The sequence below is a fragment of the Mustela lutreola genome, chromosome 6 (genome assembly GCF_030435805.1).
Source record: "Mustela lutreola isolate mMusLut2 chromosome 6, mMusLut2.pri, whole genome shotgun sequence".
NCBI lineage: Eukaryota > Metazoa > Chordata > Mammalia > Carnivora > Mustelidae > Mustela > Mustela lutreola.
This window is the reverse complement of record NC_081295.1, coordinates 15,590,538-15,606,898: the sequence shown is the minus strand read 5'-3', so window position 1 is coordinate 15,606,898 and position 16,361 is coordinate 15,590,538. Positions and strand designations below refer to the sequence as shown.

The 16,361-nt window shown below is 44.4% G+C and overlaps 1 protein-coding gene across 1 annotated transcript in view; it reads left to right on the top strand.

Moving 5' to 3' along the window:
• The window catches only part of MTHFD1L (methylenetetrahydrofolate dehydrogenase (NADP+ dependent) 1 like), a 184,260-nt gene that overhangs the window by 41,847 nt on the left and 126,052 nt on the right, over positions 1-16,361 (top strand). The window contains exons 12-16 of the mRNA XM_059176779.1: positions 6,789-6,925; positions 8,414-8,460; positions 12,886-12,993; positions 13,849-13,923; positions 15,198-15,300. Of these exons, the coding sequence (XP_059032762.1) occupies positions 6,789-6,925; positions 8,414-8,460; positions 12,886-12,993; positions 13,849-13,923; positions 15,198-15,300 (470 nt within the window). The remainder of the gene's footprint in view (positions 1-6,788; positions 6,926-8,413; positions 8,461-12,885; positions 12,994-13,848; positions 13,924-15,197; positions 15,301-16,361) is intronic.

Here is a 16,361-nt window from a genome sequence, read left to right as displayed (position 1 = left end):
AATTGTGTGAAACATAACATTTTCCTGTTAATATCCTTAATATTTATTTATGTATTTGCATTATAAAAGTTCATCATTTCTCTTTTCTTACATTTTAAAATTAATGTTGGGCCATTTTCATTTGTGTTGGTCATTTTATAAATGATAAATGCAGGGTTTTTGTGAAAGGGAGTGTTTATTTTCCCTCTTTTTTAAAAAAGAAATATGTTCATGGGCTGAAAACTGATGGAAAACAAGGGATTTAAAACAGTTTTTCAATGTGACCTGAGGGAACATCAGGAGACCATATAAATTCCTTTGTTGTCTTGAAATTTCATTGCAGTGACTTACTGATGATCTATAGGCCAAGGCTTAAGGCCCCCAAACCTGTTTACAGAGAGACGTCTCTTACGACTAGACTTGACTCTCGGTTAACTTTATTTTTACGTATTTTATTATTAATGTAAATCCCTTGTTTCTTTTTCTTGTTTTAAAGTCACGCTTACTGGGGCGCCTGGGTGGCTCAGTGGGTTAAAGCCTCTGCTTTCGGCTCAGGTCATGGTCTCAGGGTCCTGGGATCGAGTCCCGCATCGGGTTCTCTGCTCAGCAGGGAGCCTGCTTCCTCCTCTCTCTCTCTCTCTCTCTCTCTCTGCCTGCCTCTCTGCCTACTTGTCATCTCTGTCTGTCAAATAAATAAATAAAATCTTTAAAGTCACGCGTACTCATCACGGTATTCCAAAATGCAGAAAACTTCAACAAGAAAGTAAACATGGCACATCCTCCCACCCCGAGGAAGGGGCTGGTAACCTTTGAGACCATCTTGACGCAGGGAGTCTTATAAATGAGATCATCTTCCTGGTGTTGCTCCGTAGCAGCAAGATTAGTCAGCAGCGTGTCGTGTGCCTGGCTCCCTCCGCAGGGGTCAGTGTAGCGCTGGGCGGTCATTTTGCATGACTGCGTATCATTCCAGTGCTCCCAGCCTAGGTTCTGGGGGACAGGGGTGGGATGAAGGTGGATGCCATTTCACACGTCTTCCCAGCACCAGGAAGCCCCGGGTGGCCCAGTGGCCAAAAGTTCAGCATGCTTCTCATTCTTCAAGGATATTCAAGCCAAAAACTGATTTGAAAATGCCGTAAAGATGTGGCACAGTTTATTTAACCAACTCTCTGTTGGGCACTCAAATTGCTTCCCGAGTTTGGCCACTATAAACGGTGCTAAAATCAACAGCCCTGCCTGTGCTCACTTCTTCACTTGCTCAATGATTCTCTTAGGGAAAATTGCTAGAGGTTTTAAATTCAATGTTTTAAAGCTACAAATAAAGCCACAATCCATAATTTCGCCTCTAACGGCTAAATAATTTGTTCATATTTCTTTCCCTCCCCTTCTCCCTTCTCTTTCTCCAGCTCCTCTGCCCCTCTTTGGAAGAGCTCTCAGGGTCCCTTAGTGGCTGTGGTTTTAAGGAATTCATACTTTGCCTGTGGTTTAAACCTCCCTAAACTTCCAGGCTCACAATGTTGGACTCCCAGTCCTGCTGGGGTCCTTTCCAACCTAGGACCCCACCCCTAACGTCTCTGTAGCTGAGCTGCAGGAAAGCTTCCTGCTGAGAGGAAATGGCCTCACCTACAGGCAACTCTGGGGCCAGATGTGTGAACGGAGCCAGCTGACTTGGGGAGTAGGTTGGGGATCCCCTGGGTCCCAGGGTTTGGAGCACACATGAAGTCAGTGTTGCTTTTCTGGAACATGCTTGATACAAGTTTATTTTCAGAAATAAGCTCGGGGACATTCAGAACTTCAAAAGTAAATTTAGTGATTTATCCACAAATTTGCTTCCCGTTTTCCAGGCTCTAAGTGATTTTGGTAGATGGATTTGCTGGCTTTCTCCCCCTGTTTAACGTGGGAAGATCTGGGGCGCCTGGGTGGCTCAGTGGGTTAAGCCACTGCCTTCTGCTCAGGTCATGATCTCAGGGTCCTGGGATCGAGTCCCGCATCAGGCTCTCTGCTCAGCAGGGAGCCTGCTTCCCTCTATCTCTCTCTCTGCCTGCCTCTCTCTGTCTACTTGTGATCTCTCTGTGTCAAATAAATAAATAAAATCTTAAAAAAAAAAAAAAGTGGGAAGATCTAAGGAAATCTCAGGAGGATGTACTCTCCATTTACCAAGGAGGAATCAAGCAGTAATTTTTCATATGGACTGGCTGTGATTTACTCTTTGGGGTGCTTGTTAGTACTGGAAATAAGAACACAGATCTGTATGTGACCCTGCCCTTAGCTGGGAACACAGAAGTGATATTTCTAAAATAAAAGCTCTGACGGTATTGTTATCAGATTCCTACTGTCAAGGGCTGGCCACATGCTAGAGAGTGACAGTTAGCCTGGCTTTCCAGGATTAGGGCCGTGTGTGGTTCCATGCCCAGTAGGACATTGCTTCTCGCCTCACCCTGCCTCTTCGCCAGCATTTGTACACGCATCTGAGCTGAAGAAGCCGGGTTGTCGGATCGTCCGTAGACATGAAACAAAACCTGAGTTCTCAAGTATGGATTTAACCCCCAGAGCTAAACTGTTCTTTTTCTAAAATTGTGGTGTATATTCCTTTTAAAAACAAAGATCTATGAAGGAACAAAAATTAAATTGTGTTCCTTTCAACTGCATTTAAAAAAAAAAAAAAAAAGCTGCATGGGTAGGATTTTGAGACGTACCTGTATCTGCAGGAAAGCCTGAAGGGTTTTAGACAATATGTATCATCACACTGTGTAACCCACACAAACAACCAATCATCTATTTTTTAAGTGTGTTAACTGCCTTTTTAATCTAACCTTTTAGTAGCTGCACATTTGAGATCAGTTTAAAACACCAGGCAATCATTTTATTTATCATCTAAAATGAAAAGTTCATTTGCAATAAAGACGACCTCCATAGTTCTACTTTTGGTCACATCAGTCACAGAAAGCAACGGTTGTCAAACCATTACACATGCTGTTTCTGCTTCAGAAATAGAAAGGACGCCTTTGTTAAATGGACAGTTCTTCCCTTTTCCTGCAAGATCTTTTTTATATTCTGGAAATAATACTAGCTTACACTGTAGAAAATTTAACATAATGAAAAGCAAAAAGGAGAAAACGAAATCTCTCATGACCCGGAAGGGTTAAAAATTTTTATATTTCCTTCCAGAATTTTCTCTCTGTATCTGTCCTTTTTTTTACACATTGAGATCATGCTGTAAATACCATTTTGTGTCCTGCTTTTACTCCTGAATACTGTAACATGACTCTTTCCCCAGGCTTTTGCAGAATTCAGATACTCCAGTAATTCCTCAAGAAACCTAAATAATATATTTGTGGTTGTCCTTTTGAACTTCTGCATAAATGTGACTTAAACGTGTCAGCGGTAGAATTAAAATGTAAAACCATGGGATTTTAAAAAATCTGTCAATAGCCCCAACGCCGCCCAGATTAATTCCTTTTAAAAGCTGTTCTCCCAACCTCAGAATTTCTCATTCCGGCAGAATCATCTGTGTTCCATCAGCTACACATCGCGCCGTATTTGTACCTATACATCACTGTATTGGCTTTGCCTGACAAAATGAAAAGTATTGGGAATTGTTCAGGGAAATAGGCCAAAAGAATCTTAGGGGCCCTTGAGTTTTACATATTTTCCCAGTTACACTAATGAAAAGGAATTTGTTGGAGAGCTCGTCTCAGAATACAGCTGTTGGGCCCTGAATGTGTGTGCGGGCCCGGCCTCCGCGGGCCCCTACCCGTCTCTCTGCAGAAGTTGCTCTGAATTGCTCCGACAGAGCGGTTCAAAAAGAAGCCCACATTTGCCTGCGAACAGACGATTTCACGTTAACGCATAATTAAAATCACTGGCATTGCTTTCTTTCATGTGTCGAATGCCAGGTACCTCATTTCATTTTTTGTTTTCTTTGAATAGTCCAAACCATTCCTTTTGTTAAGTGTAAAAATAACCTTTACTGACTTTTTAACGATTTTGCTTTTCTGCCTTGGGTAACTGTTCGAATATCTGTTGAGTCTTTTTGCTACATGCACAACTCGAATGAAACAAAGGTATTTTAGAAGAGACCACCACTGACAGGGCCTTTGAATGGCTCCCATCAGTCAGGTGTGATGGGAAACACTTGTTGTCAGGCATAAGAGACTTTAAAAACTTCACAGTCAGGATGTTGCCTGGGGTGAGTGATACATATTCTTATGCTGCCTGACGTGTAGTTTTGGAGCTCCTGGTTAGACCCGTGGTTCATGACAATAGGACTGTTCTAGATTCTTCCTTTTGAGACCCTTGCCGGGTTTTACCACTACAGTCTGCATACGCAGTCTCTTTGACCGTGGAGTAAGGGGTAAACTTCTTGTTACTATGTGTCTAAACTCTCACAGAGTACTTCAATACAGTGTCACTGTAGTCCACAGTAAACATACTTAGAAACATGTCTTGGAAAAGACATCCTTGCTTTGTCCAGCGTTTTTTGCTCACGTGTGCCCGGACAGGTGACAGAAACGCAATGAAAATGGCCATCGTCCTTCACCTCAACGAGCTTGTGGGCTGGTGGGCAAAATGGCCGCCTCAGGAAGCGCCTAACAATCCCCTCAGAAACGTTACATAATAAATACACAGTAAATGCTGTGGGATAGAGAGGAACAGATAAGCTACAGGGAGACCTTGAGGAAGAGAATGGACAGAAACCACAGTCACCTCTCCCTAAACTCTGAGCTCTTACAGAAAAAAGAAATTCCGTGCTCATTGTTTTTCCGACTCAGCTTGATAATCTGGAGTCAGAGTTAAGGATAGTGGGATAACAATTAAACCCAAGTCTGATATCAAGTGTAGGAATGAGGTAAAATAAAATTTTTATTGTAGCTCTCCTTTTATTGCTCCCAATAAATACTTCCTGCTTTTTGATTTTCCTGAATTGTATTAGTTGGCAGAAAGCTAAGCGGTCCTGTGTTTCTAATTAAGAATTTGGATGGTTCGCTGGAGTTTTGAGGAGGTCATCTCTGGGTGTGTCTGCCTTGGGCCGTCTCCAGCAGCGATGTTAGCCCATCCTTGGGAATGGAAATGTAATTCTTCATGTGACACGCTCAAGTAAACCACCTCTTCCTTTGCAAACAGTAGATGCTCAGTACAGTACTTAATCCGCCCTATCCTTGATTCAGCGTTTGTTTGGTTTTTTCAGGCTATCACAAGATTGTGATGCCTTTGGCTGACCAACGGCTTCTATTGTTGTTGTACCAAGAAAACAGAAAGTTGACTCAAAGCGTAAACACTTGTAACTGCGTCTTCATGGCGACCGAGTATCATGTGGCTTGAAGGGTTTAAAGTTTACTTCACCAAGTGTGTTTGGCTTGGCGCCCCAGCTCCCTACCAATGACCCTGTTGCTAGGGACGGTGATGGCTGCCAGACCCTCACCCGGCGTCAGACATCTCTGCGTCTCTGTGGTGTGTGATTCTGTGCAGGCTTCCGTGGTTCCCTTCAGAGACCCTGTCACACCCTGCCTCATCCTCAAGATTTCTCACTTCTGCCCCTTCCAAGTTTCCTTTTGCTTTTTCTGACTATTCATTAAGAGAACGTGTTCTGGACGATTCTGTCCTCTTTGTCCTGTGGTTACTCTCACTGAGTGATCTTTTCTGTTTCCATGCTTGAAATTGTTAATTAATGGTTAACAGCGGTTAAAAAATTTCTGTCCATAGAAGTGATCTGGAATTGCTTCCATTTCCATAGAAGTAACCTGGGGAAGTCTGGTAGCTTGCCTGGTTTTGATGCCCAGCTCTACTGCTTACTAATTGTGTGGCCCTGGGCAAATTACTGAACCTTCTCGTGCCTCAGTTTCCTCGTCCATTAAATGAGGATAAAAAAGTACCCAATAAGTGTAAAGCACAGAGCCTCACGTATTAACTACCCCAAACCCACACTCAATTTTATCGGGCTAATGTTTGATTATAATGAGAGATGTCAGCTCTCTGTTCGATTATGAGAGATGTCAACTCTCATCTTAGGTATTGCTTTCTCTCTGAAGCCTTCCCGGTGCTCCAGATCTCATCAGACCTGCCTCCTGCCTTGTGCTCTCATAACACAGCCTCATTGCCAAGTTTCTGCCTTACGTGCTTATCATTTTGGTGGACCAATTCTTCCCCAGCATTTGAGGGGCTGTTGGATGAGAAAGGATGGAGTTGAATATGTCTGACTCCGTGAGAAAGGAGCCACAAGAATGCAGACATCTCTCCTTGGGACTATAAACACTATCTGGAAATGAATGGGCTACCATAGAGGTAGCGCGCCTCCATCACTGTTTGTGTTGAAACATGATAGAGACAAGCCCTGAACAGTAATGTCTAGAAGGAGATAGGTGAGTGGGACGACAGGAGCCTTCCAATCCTAAGAATCTGGCCACAGATCACTGAGAAGGCCTTGTGCCCACATTGAACCCCCAGTAAATGGCCCCAGAAGAATGAGTGCCAGATCATCCATCAAAAAGAAATGAGGTCGTCTTCATTATTTAAACCACTTGATGGATAATGCTATGCTGTTTCTTGAAGCTGAGAATGTTATCACTGGTGAATAACTTTTCTTTTTTGGTCTCTTGCTGGAGGTGTGTCTGTATCTTGGCTTTTGCGTAAGCATGGCCTGTATCTTGTGGATAGACTATAAATGTTCTTGAACATGGAAACGCTTACGTGAATTTTCGGATGACGTGTTCTCTTCCAAATTCTTCTGATTTGATTCTGGTGCTATAGGTTGATTTTGCATAGGTTGTTCAGGAAGTAGTATGAAATTCACTTTTTTTTCCCCCTCAAACCAGGATCACACCGACCCCTCTCGGGGAAGGGAAAAGCACCGTGACAGTTGGACTCGTACAGGCACTGACTGCACACCTGAACATCAACTCCTTTGCCTGCCTCAGGCAGCCTTCTCAAGGACCAACTTTTGGAGTTAAAGGTACGTGATTTAACAACTGGTACATTTTTCAGGGCAAAATTTGAGGCAGAGAAAAGTTTTAAAAGAACGTCATCAGCAGGGAGTTAAGACTTGTTGGAGGAACTGGTACATTCCATCCCCACGTGTACCCCCCTCACACACTCAGGATGTGGTGGTCACCCCAAGATGCCCCCCACTGCAGAGGGGGCTGCAGTGTGTGGGGAGGGGGTTCAGCCACGCCCCCTGGGGAAGCCCATTTCCCTCATTCCCTGGAGCAGTCGCTGGGCCTGTGCTCACCACTCCAGCCTTGGGCGGAAGCCATCGAGCTCATCAGGACCTTCTTTGCCAAGCAAGCCCCTTTGTGATTCTGCCTCTCCTATTGGCGTTTTATCATTCCTGCCACGGAGAAAGGCCTTTCCCGCTAAACGGTCAGAGAGCCTTTCATTTGGGCCCGAGGCCTCATCCCGTCAAAGTTGTTGTCAGGCCTGCCGTGCTCTGGAAGCTGATCGGCCACGGACGGAGCTGCGGGGAAATTTCTGTCTGGCTGTGCCGGGCCCACATCAGGCACGGGCACACTCCCTACTCCCTCTCCGCTGACTGGCCATGACGTCATTCTTCAGCTCACATTACAACAGCCTTTCCTGCTGTGATTACTAGTGGTTCTTGGCACCAATGGTGGTTGTTCGCAGGATGATGTTTATGTTACCATCACAGCCGTTAATAAGTCCTAGCTCGTGAAGTACCGATAACTCATAGGATGTCAGACATGATGCAGCGGAACGAACACTAAACTCAGAGCAAGAAGGCTGTGGTTTTATCCGTGCCGTGTCGCTTACTGCTGTGTGACACTGTGTTTGCTGGTTGTCACCTCTCTGAGCCACATCTGTGATTACGCAAAGTGGCTGATAGTATCTGGCTTGCTGAGTTGCGAGGGCCAAGTGAGATAGCGTATAAAACACATGGTACACTGTGCAATGATAGGACGCGGAAGGTATCACTCTTGCTTAAAGAAAACGAAATCTTTTTAATGTAGTAACTTTACTATTTTGAGTGATAATCAGCACACCAGACCTTACATATGATTATCTAAAATCACTTGCCTGAATTTTACCATGTGTTAGTCTGAGTTCACCAGATGGGCTTTTTTGAACCAAGTTTTTTGATACTTCAAGCATGTGCAATTTAGATAACACAGCTTCCTAGATCTAAGAATAAATGAATAAAATAATCTCGTGTTGGCTGTAATGACCTTTGCTATATTATTTTTACTTTTTTTTTTTAAACCAAGACACTGAAGTCCTTCCATCGCACAGTTGGACAGAGTTGGGACTTTTCCCCCCTTTTTTGTTCTGCTTTGAGAGGCAGTTAATGTTTTTTACCACCTGTTATTTCATCTTGGGGATGCTGGCCTTCCTGCTGGGTTGGGGGAGCTGTGACCCTAGGGCCCTCATCATCCTGCATGGCCTTAGTTGGTGATGGATTTCAAACAATGCCTTCTCTGTCCTACAGGGGGCGCTGCAGGTGGTGGATATGCCCAGGTCATCCCCATGGAGGAGGTAAGATCTCCGGAAAAAGGTGTCATGTGTCACTGTTTCTCCTTCCTGGAACTTTTTGCTGGGCCACATAAGCCCAGGCCCAGTCCTTGATCCTCAGTCCCAGAATCCTAAAGGCTCTGCAGACCAAAACCATTTACATGACATACAGTGGCAAAACCTGACATTGATGGTTCTGAGCCATTCGTGTCTATGCGGTTTGCTGTAAATACTCCTATATTTTGCTGCAGATTTGATTCACAGATGCAGACCTAAACCCTGCTTGGGGCGTGTTATTAAAAAACTAGAGGTATATCACACTGTTTCTAAATGACCAAAAATTCCGAATTCCATACTCCACGTGGCTCCAAAGGCTTCTGGAGAAGGCAGTGGAGACCTAGCTCCCCATCAGTTGTCAGCTATACGTCCCAGTCAGGAGGACTTGGACTCCTCCCTTGGGCAAAGTGAAACTCCAAAACAGTTCCAAAGAGGGGCACCTGGGTGGCTCAGATGGGTAAGCCTCTGCCTTCGGCTCAGGTTATGAACCTGGGGTCTTGGGATCGAGTCCAGCATTGGGCTCCCTGCTCAGTGGGGAGTCTACTTCTCCCTCTCCCTCTGCCTGCTTCTCCCTCTGCTTGTGCTCTCTATCTCTCTGTTAAATGAATATATTTTTTAAAAAATCTTTACTTTAAAAAAAAAAAAAGTAGTTCCTAAGAAAAATGGGCAAAAAATGCCAAAGGTGTCCATTCTTATTTCTGCAAGAACTCCTATCCCCACACCACCACCCCCCTTGTCCCCTGCATCTGACCGTCTGAGCAGGCCTCCTCACTTCTCTCTGCATCAGCCTCTTACTTCTGGTCCCAAGAAATCTTTCCAAAACCAAGTCTGATGCACTTGTTCAGTGCCTCTCAGTGGCGACCCCCTCACCGTCCGTGCCGGGTAGCATGGCAGGTCCTTGTGTGCTCCAGGCTCCCTGCCTCAGGTCCCCACGGGCCACCCACCCTTTCCCCACCTCCTCAGACTCCCTGCCAACTCCTGGCCTCTCGGCTCTTGATTCCAAGCCTGGAGCGTTCTTCCTTTCCTGTTGTGCCCTCCCTGCCTGTCCTTCTCCAAGTTTTATTCCACCCCCTCCGGATCCCCTCAGATTCTGTTTCTCTCATCCGGTTCGGTAGCCTGGGGTATGTTAGAGGCCACAGACCCGGCACGCAGCCCGGCGCCCAGCACACAGCAGAGGCTCCCTGGGAAATGTGTGTTGGTTCTGTTGGATGAATAGGAAAGGTGTTTCCCTATGGAGGCCGGAGTGTCAGGGAAGCTACAAGGGCAGTCTGGACACTTTTTGAGTATTGGGGGTGGGGTGAGAGAGAATAGTGCAGGGCATTGCTGAAAAGATAGCCCCAAGCCTCCCATCTGAACGGGGATGAGTAATATTCACAAGCCAGGAAGAGCCAGAGCCAGGAGGCCAGGTCGGGGATCTGGAGTACAAGGATCATGCCCAGGGGAATGGCTCGGGGATTTCTGCACAAATATTCAGAAGGCATTGGTGTCCTGCAGTCACATGGCATCAGCTGCATGGCTCAGACTTGGGGCAGACTTAAGGCATATGATAGTTCTAACTGCCTTGTGATCATTAGGTGAGCCAGAAACAATCAGGCAGTTTGTTCCTTGAATTCAAAGACCTCCCGTGTCTCGTTCATCTCTCGGTCTCCCCGGCTCTGAGCACGATGCCCAGCCCTCAGACTTTGTTTGTTGACCGAGTACATGAATACACAGTGTGCCGGAAGAACCTTAATTAACAGTCATGGGGAAATGTTTGAATAAATTCCAGATGGGTTGAAGAATTGAAAGTGAAAATACTGAGACTAGAAGCATATGATGGAGCCAGGATTGTGAGGCTGGGGGAAGCATCCCAGGCAGTGGGACCCGCTCAGAGGACAGCACTGAGGCAGAAGGCATTGGTTCTCTTTAGGAACAAGAGGGCATCAGTTTGTGTCTGTGGGCCAGCAGTGGCGGAGGGAGTGAGGTGTAAAAACGGGCGGGGGCCAGCTCTTTCAGGCTATGAAGTTCATGACCAAGAGCCTGGATATTATTAGAATATCATTGTCCGCCATTAAAGGAATCTTGACAAAGTAATAATATGATATAAATTGAGTTTTATAAAAATCCTTCTGGCTTCTGCGCAGAGAATAGACTGCCAGCAGTCCAGAGTGGATGCTAGGAGTCTAGAAGGAGAACCAGAGGAAAGATGGTGGTGTGGCCCAAGGTGGTGGCATTGAGGATGGAGAAAGGTTGACAGTGATGGAAGATGTGTTTCCTCAATTTGCAGTAAATTAGATGAGGGGCATGAGGAAAGGGGAGACATCCAGGATAGCGAGCTGAGCAACCCCACAGTCCCTTTAATGGAGAATGGAGGCGGGGGTGCCTGTGTGGCTCAGTCTGTTAAGTGTCCAATTCTTGATCTTGGCTCAGGTCTTGATCTCAGGGTCATGAGTTCAAGCCCCACATTGGGCTCCATGCTTTGTGTGGAGCTTATTTAAAAAAAAAAAAAAAAAAAAAAAAAGGATCAGAAATGGAGGATGGGGGGCCGGGGTAATGGCCATGTGGCTAGAGCTGTGGGGGCAAAGGGGTTGTGGTCAGAAGAAGAGAGACCTGTTTGGGGCCAGTGGACACCCCAACGGATATCAAATAGGCAAAAGGAAAGAAAAACAAGCCAGTTTTAATTGTAACACGGGGAAAGGATTCAATAGAAACGTCAGAAAAGGTCAACGAACCAGTCGTTGTTTTCAGTGATAATTAAGTTAATCTACATTAAAACTACTAGCAGTTATTTGACTTACCAAATTGGCAGTGGATTTTTTTAAATAATAATAGTACTAAATATTAGCAGTGAGAGATTGACATATACTGCTGGGAAGCATATGTTGGTAAAATTTTCCTGGAGGGCAAGTTAAAAAAAAGTATCAAGTGCCTTTAAAACAGTATCATAGCTTCTGGCCTAGTTTATCCTAAGCAAAAACTGGCTGTGTATGCAAAGATATAATTTTAAACTATTTTCCCATGAGATAGTCTTAAATGTCTTCTAATAGGATAGCACACTAACTATATTTTGAAGACTATTTAATGATGTAAAAATGCTAGTAATATTAACACTGAGTATAAAAGGTAAAGTGGGGGCGTCTGGGTGGCTCAGTGGGTTAAAGCCTCTGCCTTGGGCTCAGGTCGATGTGGGATTGAGCTCCACATCAGGCTCTCTGCTCAGTAGGGAGCCTGCTTCTTCCTCTCTCTCTCTGCCTGCCTCTCTGCCTACTTGTGATCTCTGTCAAATAAATAAGTAAAATCTTTTAAAAAATAAAATAAATAAAAGCTAAGGTGTAGGGGAGCCTCACTGGCTAAGTCTGTTGAGTGTCTGACTCTTGATTTCAGTTCAGGTTTTGATCTCGTGGTTATTAGTTTGAGCCCTGTCTTGGGCTCTGCACTAAGTATGGAACCTACTTTAAAAAAAAAAAAAACAAAGTATAAACTATTTTGGTGTTATGATCTTGATATTAAAAATTATAAATTTTATAAAATACACATATGTAATTTTTCATATTTTGTACTTATCATATACTTTATGTTATAAAAAGAGGTTTTTACTGATCAACTGGTGTTTTGGGCATGGTACTTCAATTCTTTCAGAAAGCGGTTTTGATGGTATTATCAAGATTTTTAATCCAGGAACCACACTGCTGGAAATATATGGCTTATTAGCAACTAATTAAAAAAATTATTTGCATGTATTCTTTTTAATTGTAGCCTTCTTTGCAAAAGTAAAAATTGGGTTGCAATTTAAATATCTAGACATAAGAAACTGAAAACTTTTGGAACATCTGTTCCCTTATATAGACTCTGTGAACTGTAACTACATATAAACAAGATTATTACATTAAAACACATAGAGTAATAAATTCCTTAAATGAAAAGTTACCAAATGTGTTGTAAGTATGCCCAGTCTACAAATAATAAACATGCATGCACTTAAGACCAGAATGAAAATAACAGACTAGAGTCTTGAGGGTGATATCATTTTTTTTTACTTCTCAGACTTTCTGTCATATATTATTCTTTTCTTACTGTTTATTTTATTCTCTGCCTCATTTTAAAGTATATTCGATGTGACATTATTTTCTAAATCATGAAAACAAGGAAACTGATTATTAAGGCCATCAGAATGTCTCACCCCTAACCCAAGAACAAAAGACGAAAGACTTTGTGGTGACCCATTCGGCTTAAGAGTTCTTTGTTGTCAAGTGGAAAACTCTGACATTGATTTTTTGATTTAGGCTGTTTTGTGGACTTAGCTCATGATAAGGCTGTGTGTAATTAGTGCAATAGTTTATTTATTCAGAAAGCCCTGGAACACTGCCGTGCTTGTCTGAGACCAGTAGAAAGATGTTTTCATGTCATTCACAGTTCAACCTTCACTTGACCGGGGACATCCACGCCATCGCTGCTGCCAATAACCTCCTGGCCGCCGCTATTGACACGAGGATTTTACATGAAAACACTCAAACTGATAAGGTGAGAGAGTTTCCTTGCTGGCCCTTTTGGGCATCTTATCCTGGGATTTCCAGATTCTTAAGGAGTTCATGAGAAAACTTTGGAGTCTGTAAACTGTCTGAAATTATATAAAACATTTTGTGAACTCTACATGTCCTTATTTCTTGGGGAGAAGATCCATGCTTTGGTCGGCTTCTCAAATGAGTTTATGACCCCTGTTGTGTTGTTAGGTGAATTATGTTAGTTGTATGTTGAAACAGGACTTTCAGTTTTAAAGGCAGTTGATAGACCAGTTCTCTTCATTCTGTTCAAAGGTCCAGTCCCTGGTCTGTACTAAGAGGATTAGAAAGTTATCTTTTATACTGTCATGTTACATGTAGCCATTCTAGATGTGCTTTGAAAGGGATTAGACCCCCTTATTGGGCTTCAGGTGCACACAGCTGATGTAAACAAACACCTGATGGGGATAGAGTATTAGGTGCTAATTGTTCATAGACAGAGGACATGGATAAAAGTGGGACTTTCTGGCATATTTACAAGGGTCTTGACTTCCTCCAATCAAAGTAATCCCTTGTGAGTTTTGGAAACCAAATATAGATAAATATTAATATGGTGGTTGTGAGGCTATGTAGATAAAGAAATATTTATATTTATGCAAAGTCTTTGCAATGTGCCTTATTTCAGATCTAGTCAGATTTATTAAAACAATAGAACTTAAGGCTGCATGGTTTATATTAGCCAAGAATTTTAATAGGGTCTCTAATCTAAACAGTTTGGTCATAAATGTAATGAACTTTGTCATATCCTGTGAATTATCCAAGCTCATAGTTGGCTCTTAAGTTTTTGCGGGGTTTTATTTTTGTTTTGTGTTTTTAGGCGCTGTATAATCGACTCGTTCCTTCGGTGAATGGTGTTCGACAGTTTTCAAGCATTCAGCTTGCTCGGCTGAAAGTAAGTTTGCACTTCCTGGCTCTTCCAGAAGAAAATAATCCTGGAGACAAGTCAGAAAGATGATCAAAACCAGCAATTTTGAACTTGATTTGATCTTTGGTTTTCAGACACTCTTTGAGGTGTTAAAGTCTAGAGACAGACCAACATAACAGAGAGAAGAGAACCAGAAACCTCAGACCTGATTATACCAAAGAGCTGGGGGACAGACTAGTTCCCCTTTTGAGGTCTCTGTTCCTTCCACTATCAACTGAGAGGACTGCTTTGCAAACCTAGCATACCTAGTCCACTGACAAATCGAATTTCTGAGAGCCCTTCTCTTTCATGAATTTTCTTCAATTTCTAGGAAATAAGATACATTTTCCCTGATGATACATTTTCAGAGAAAATGTCAGGTTTTATGCAGGAAGATGCTAACTGAGATTGTACTAGTTAAAGCAATCTTAATTCTCATCCATATTATCATTTCCTAGTTCTGTTTGCTGCTGTCCTACTTATCACAGTGATTCCCCCTTGCTCTTTTCAGAGACTGAAAACTAACTTTAATGGTAAAACTGGCAGCCGCTGATGGGCGATCATGGATTTTAAAAACTCACCATCCTGCCTCCGAACCAAGTTTAGTGTGTTGAGAACATGTGCGCTGGACTGACCCCAGCAGCCACAACATGGGGGTCATTCCTGTTGGCAGTCATGCTTTCAGATTATTTTCTTATGCTTCATCAGGAGCTTTCAGAACATGTTTCCTTTACAGAAATGGATGCACTCAGAGTTTTAATGACATTTTTTTCACAGGGTACTAGAGATAACTTGTTTTTTAAGAAATGGGCATCACCTTGACTTGAGTTATTGGTATTGGTGTTTGAAAGAAGAGCTAATGAACCAGAACGGGGGCGCAGACAGACAGCAGCCGATGTCCCTTCTGCGTGGAGGACACGTGGCCACGTCGCCCAGTCCTGATAGTCTCGGTCCCAGACAGCAGCAAGTTGTGTTCTCTGTCCGCCCAGCCACGCCTGATTTCAGTGTCATTTAGGGTGTATTACATATATCCATGTCTTGCATTTCAGGGATATTTGGGTATTTGTTTAGGAATTGGTCTCACCTACAAGTTATTGTAAGTTCAGTGTAGTTTCAGGTTTTTTTGTTTTGTTTCTAGTTCAGTGTAGTTCTAAAAAGACTTCCGAGCCATGGAGGAAATAAAATGACCGGGATCATTTGGGGTACGTTTTGCTTTCTCTTCCTTGCTAAAATCGATCACATTTTTCCCCCTTCATCGTTAGAAACTGGGAATAAATAAGACCGATCCCAACGCCCTGACGGAAGAGGAAATCGGGAAATTCGCCCGTCTCAACATCGACCCCTCCACCATCACGTGGCAGAGAGGTAGGCGCTGCCTGTGGGCTCGGGGGTGACAGTTGTCCAGTTGCAGCCGTGAAATCGCTTTCCCAAGTACCCGGTCTCACGTCTTCCCCTCACCCTCCCAGCGTGGGATCCGGAATCCCTCTGTGGGATTCAAGAACGGTCATTGCCCGTTCACTCACCGTCGCCTCCTATGTAGGAGGCAGAGTCACTCCCCCTCTGGAGCCCGCTGCTCCTCCCGGGCTCTGTCCCATTCACTCCCCCGACACACGTCCAGGGAGCGCTACTCCCTTTTCTTCTCCCTGGGTAGTAGCGCCTGAAGCTCAGAGGCTCTTGGGTCAGGAGGTCTGGATGCCTGACCCTTCTGTACGTTCTCCTCAGACCGGCCCCTCGCTTTCCTCCTTCCTACCCACTCCCAGAACCTCTTTTATCAGATGCCTGCTTGATTGCTGTGACCTTGTAGTAGATGTTCTTGTGAGCACACACCCATCTCGCCGGTAGGCAGCTTCAGAACGTAGAGATGTTCTTCTGTCACCCCTTTGCTCAGAAGCCCGCAGTGTGTGTGATAAAATCCTGTGTGGGACACGGAGGCGGCCAGGAAGCTTGGCCTGAAGCATCCCCGCGACGTGGCCCTAAGGGGCTTTTTCCTCTATGTCTGCTTTCCAGACAGCTGGGCCGAACCTCTGTCTGCACCCCCCCGCCCCCACCCCGTCCCCTTGCCTAGACTCTCCTGGACACAGCCTGGGGCCCCCCTGTCACGAGGGACACAAAGCTTTCCTTCTGAGAATCTGTTCAACCAGTTCGTGAGGAGCCTAGTGTTTCCCCGTAAACCGGGAGATGGAGAGACAAAGACCAGAGGCTGAGTCTTGGCTCCACCGGGGAGGAGCTGTGCAGCTTTTAACAAGTGACTGTCTCCGATTTCTCACCCGTGAAATGGAACAGTGGTTAGCCAAGTCTGCCTGGCTTGGTTCTGCTGCCGCAAGAGAGTGCTTTGCAAACTCAACGGCACTGCCCAAGCCATCAGTAGACGCCATCATGGGAGCCGTAGCAGGAGTGTTCGGAGCATTTGTCTCCCAAGCTGAGGG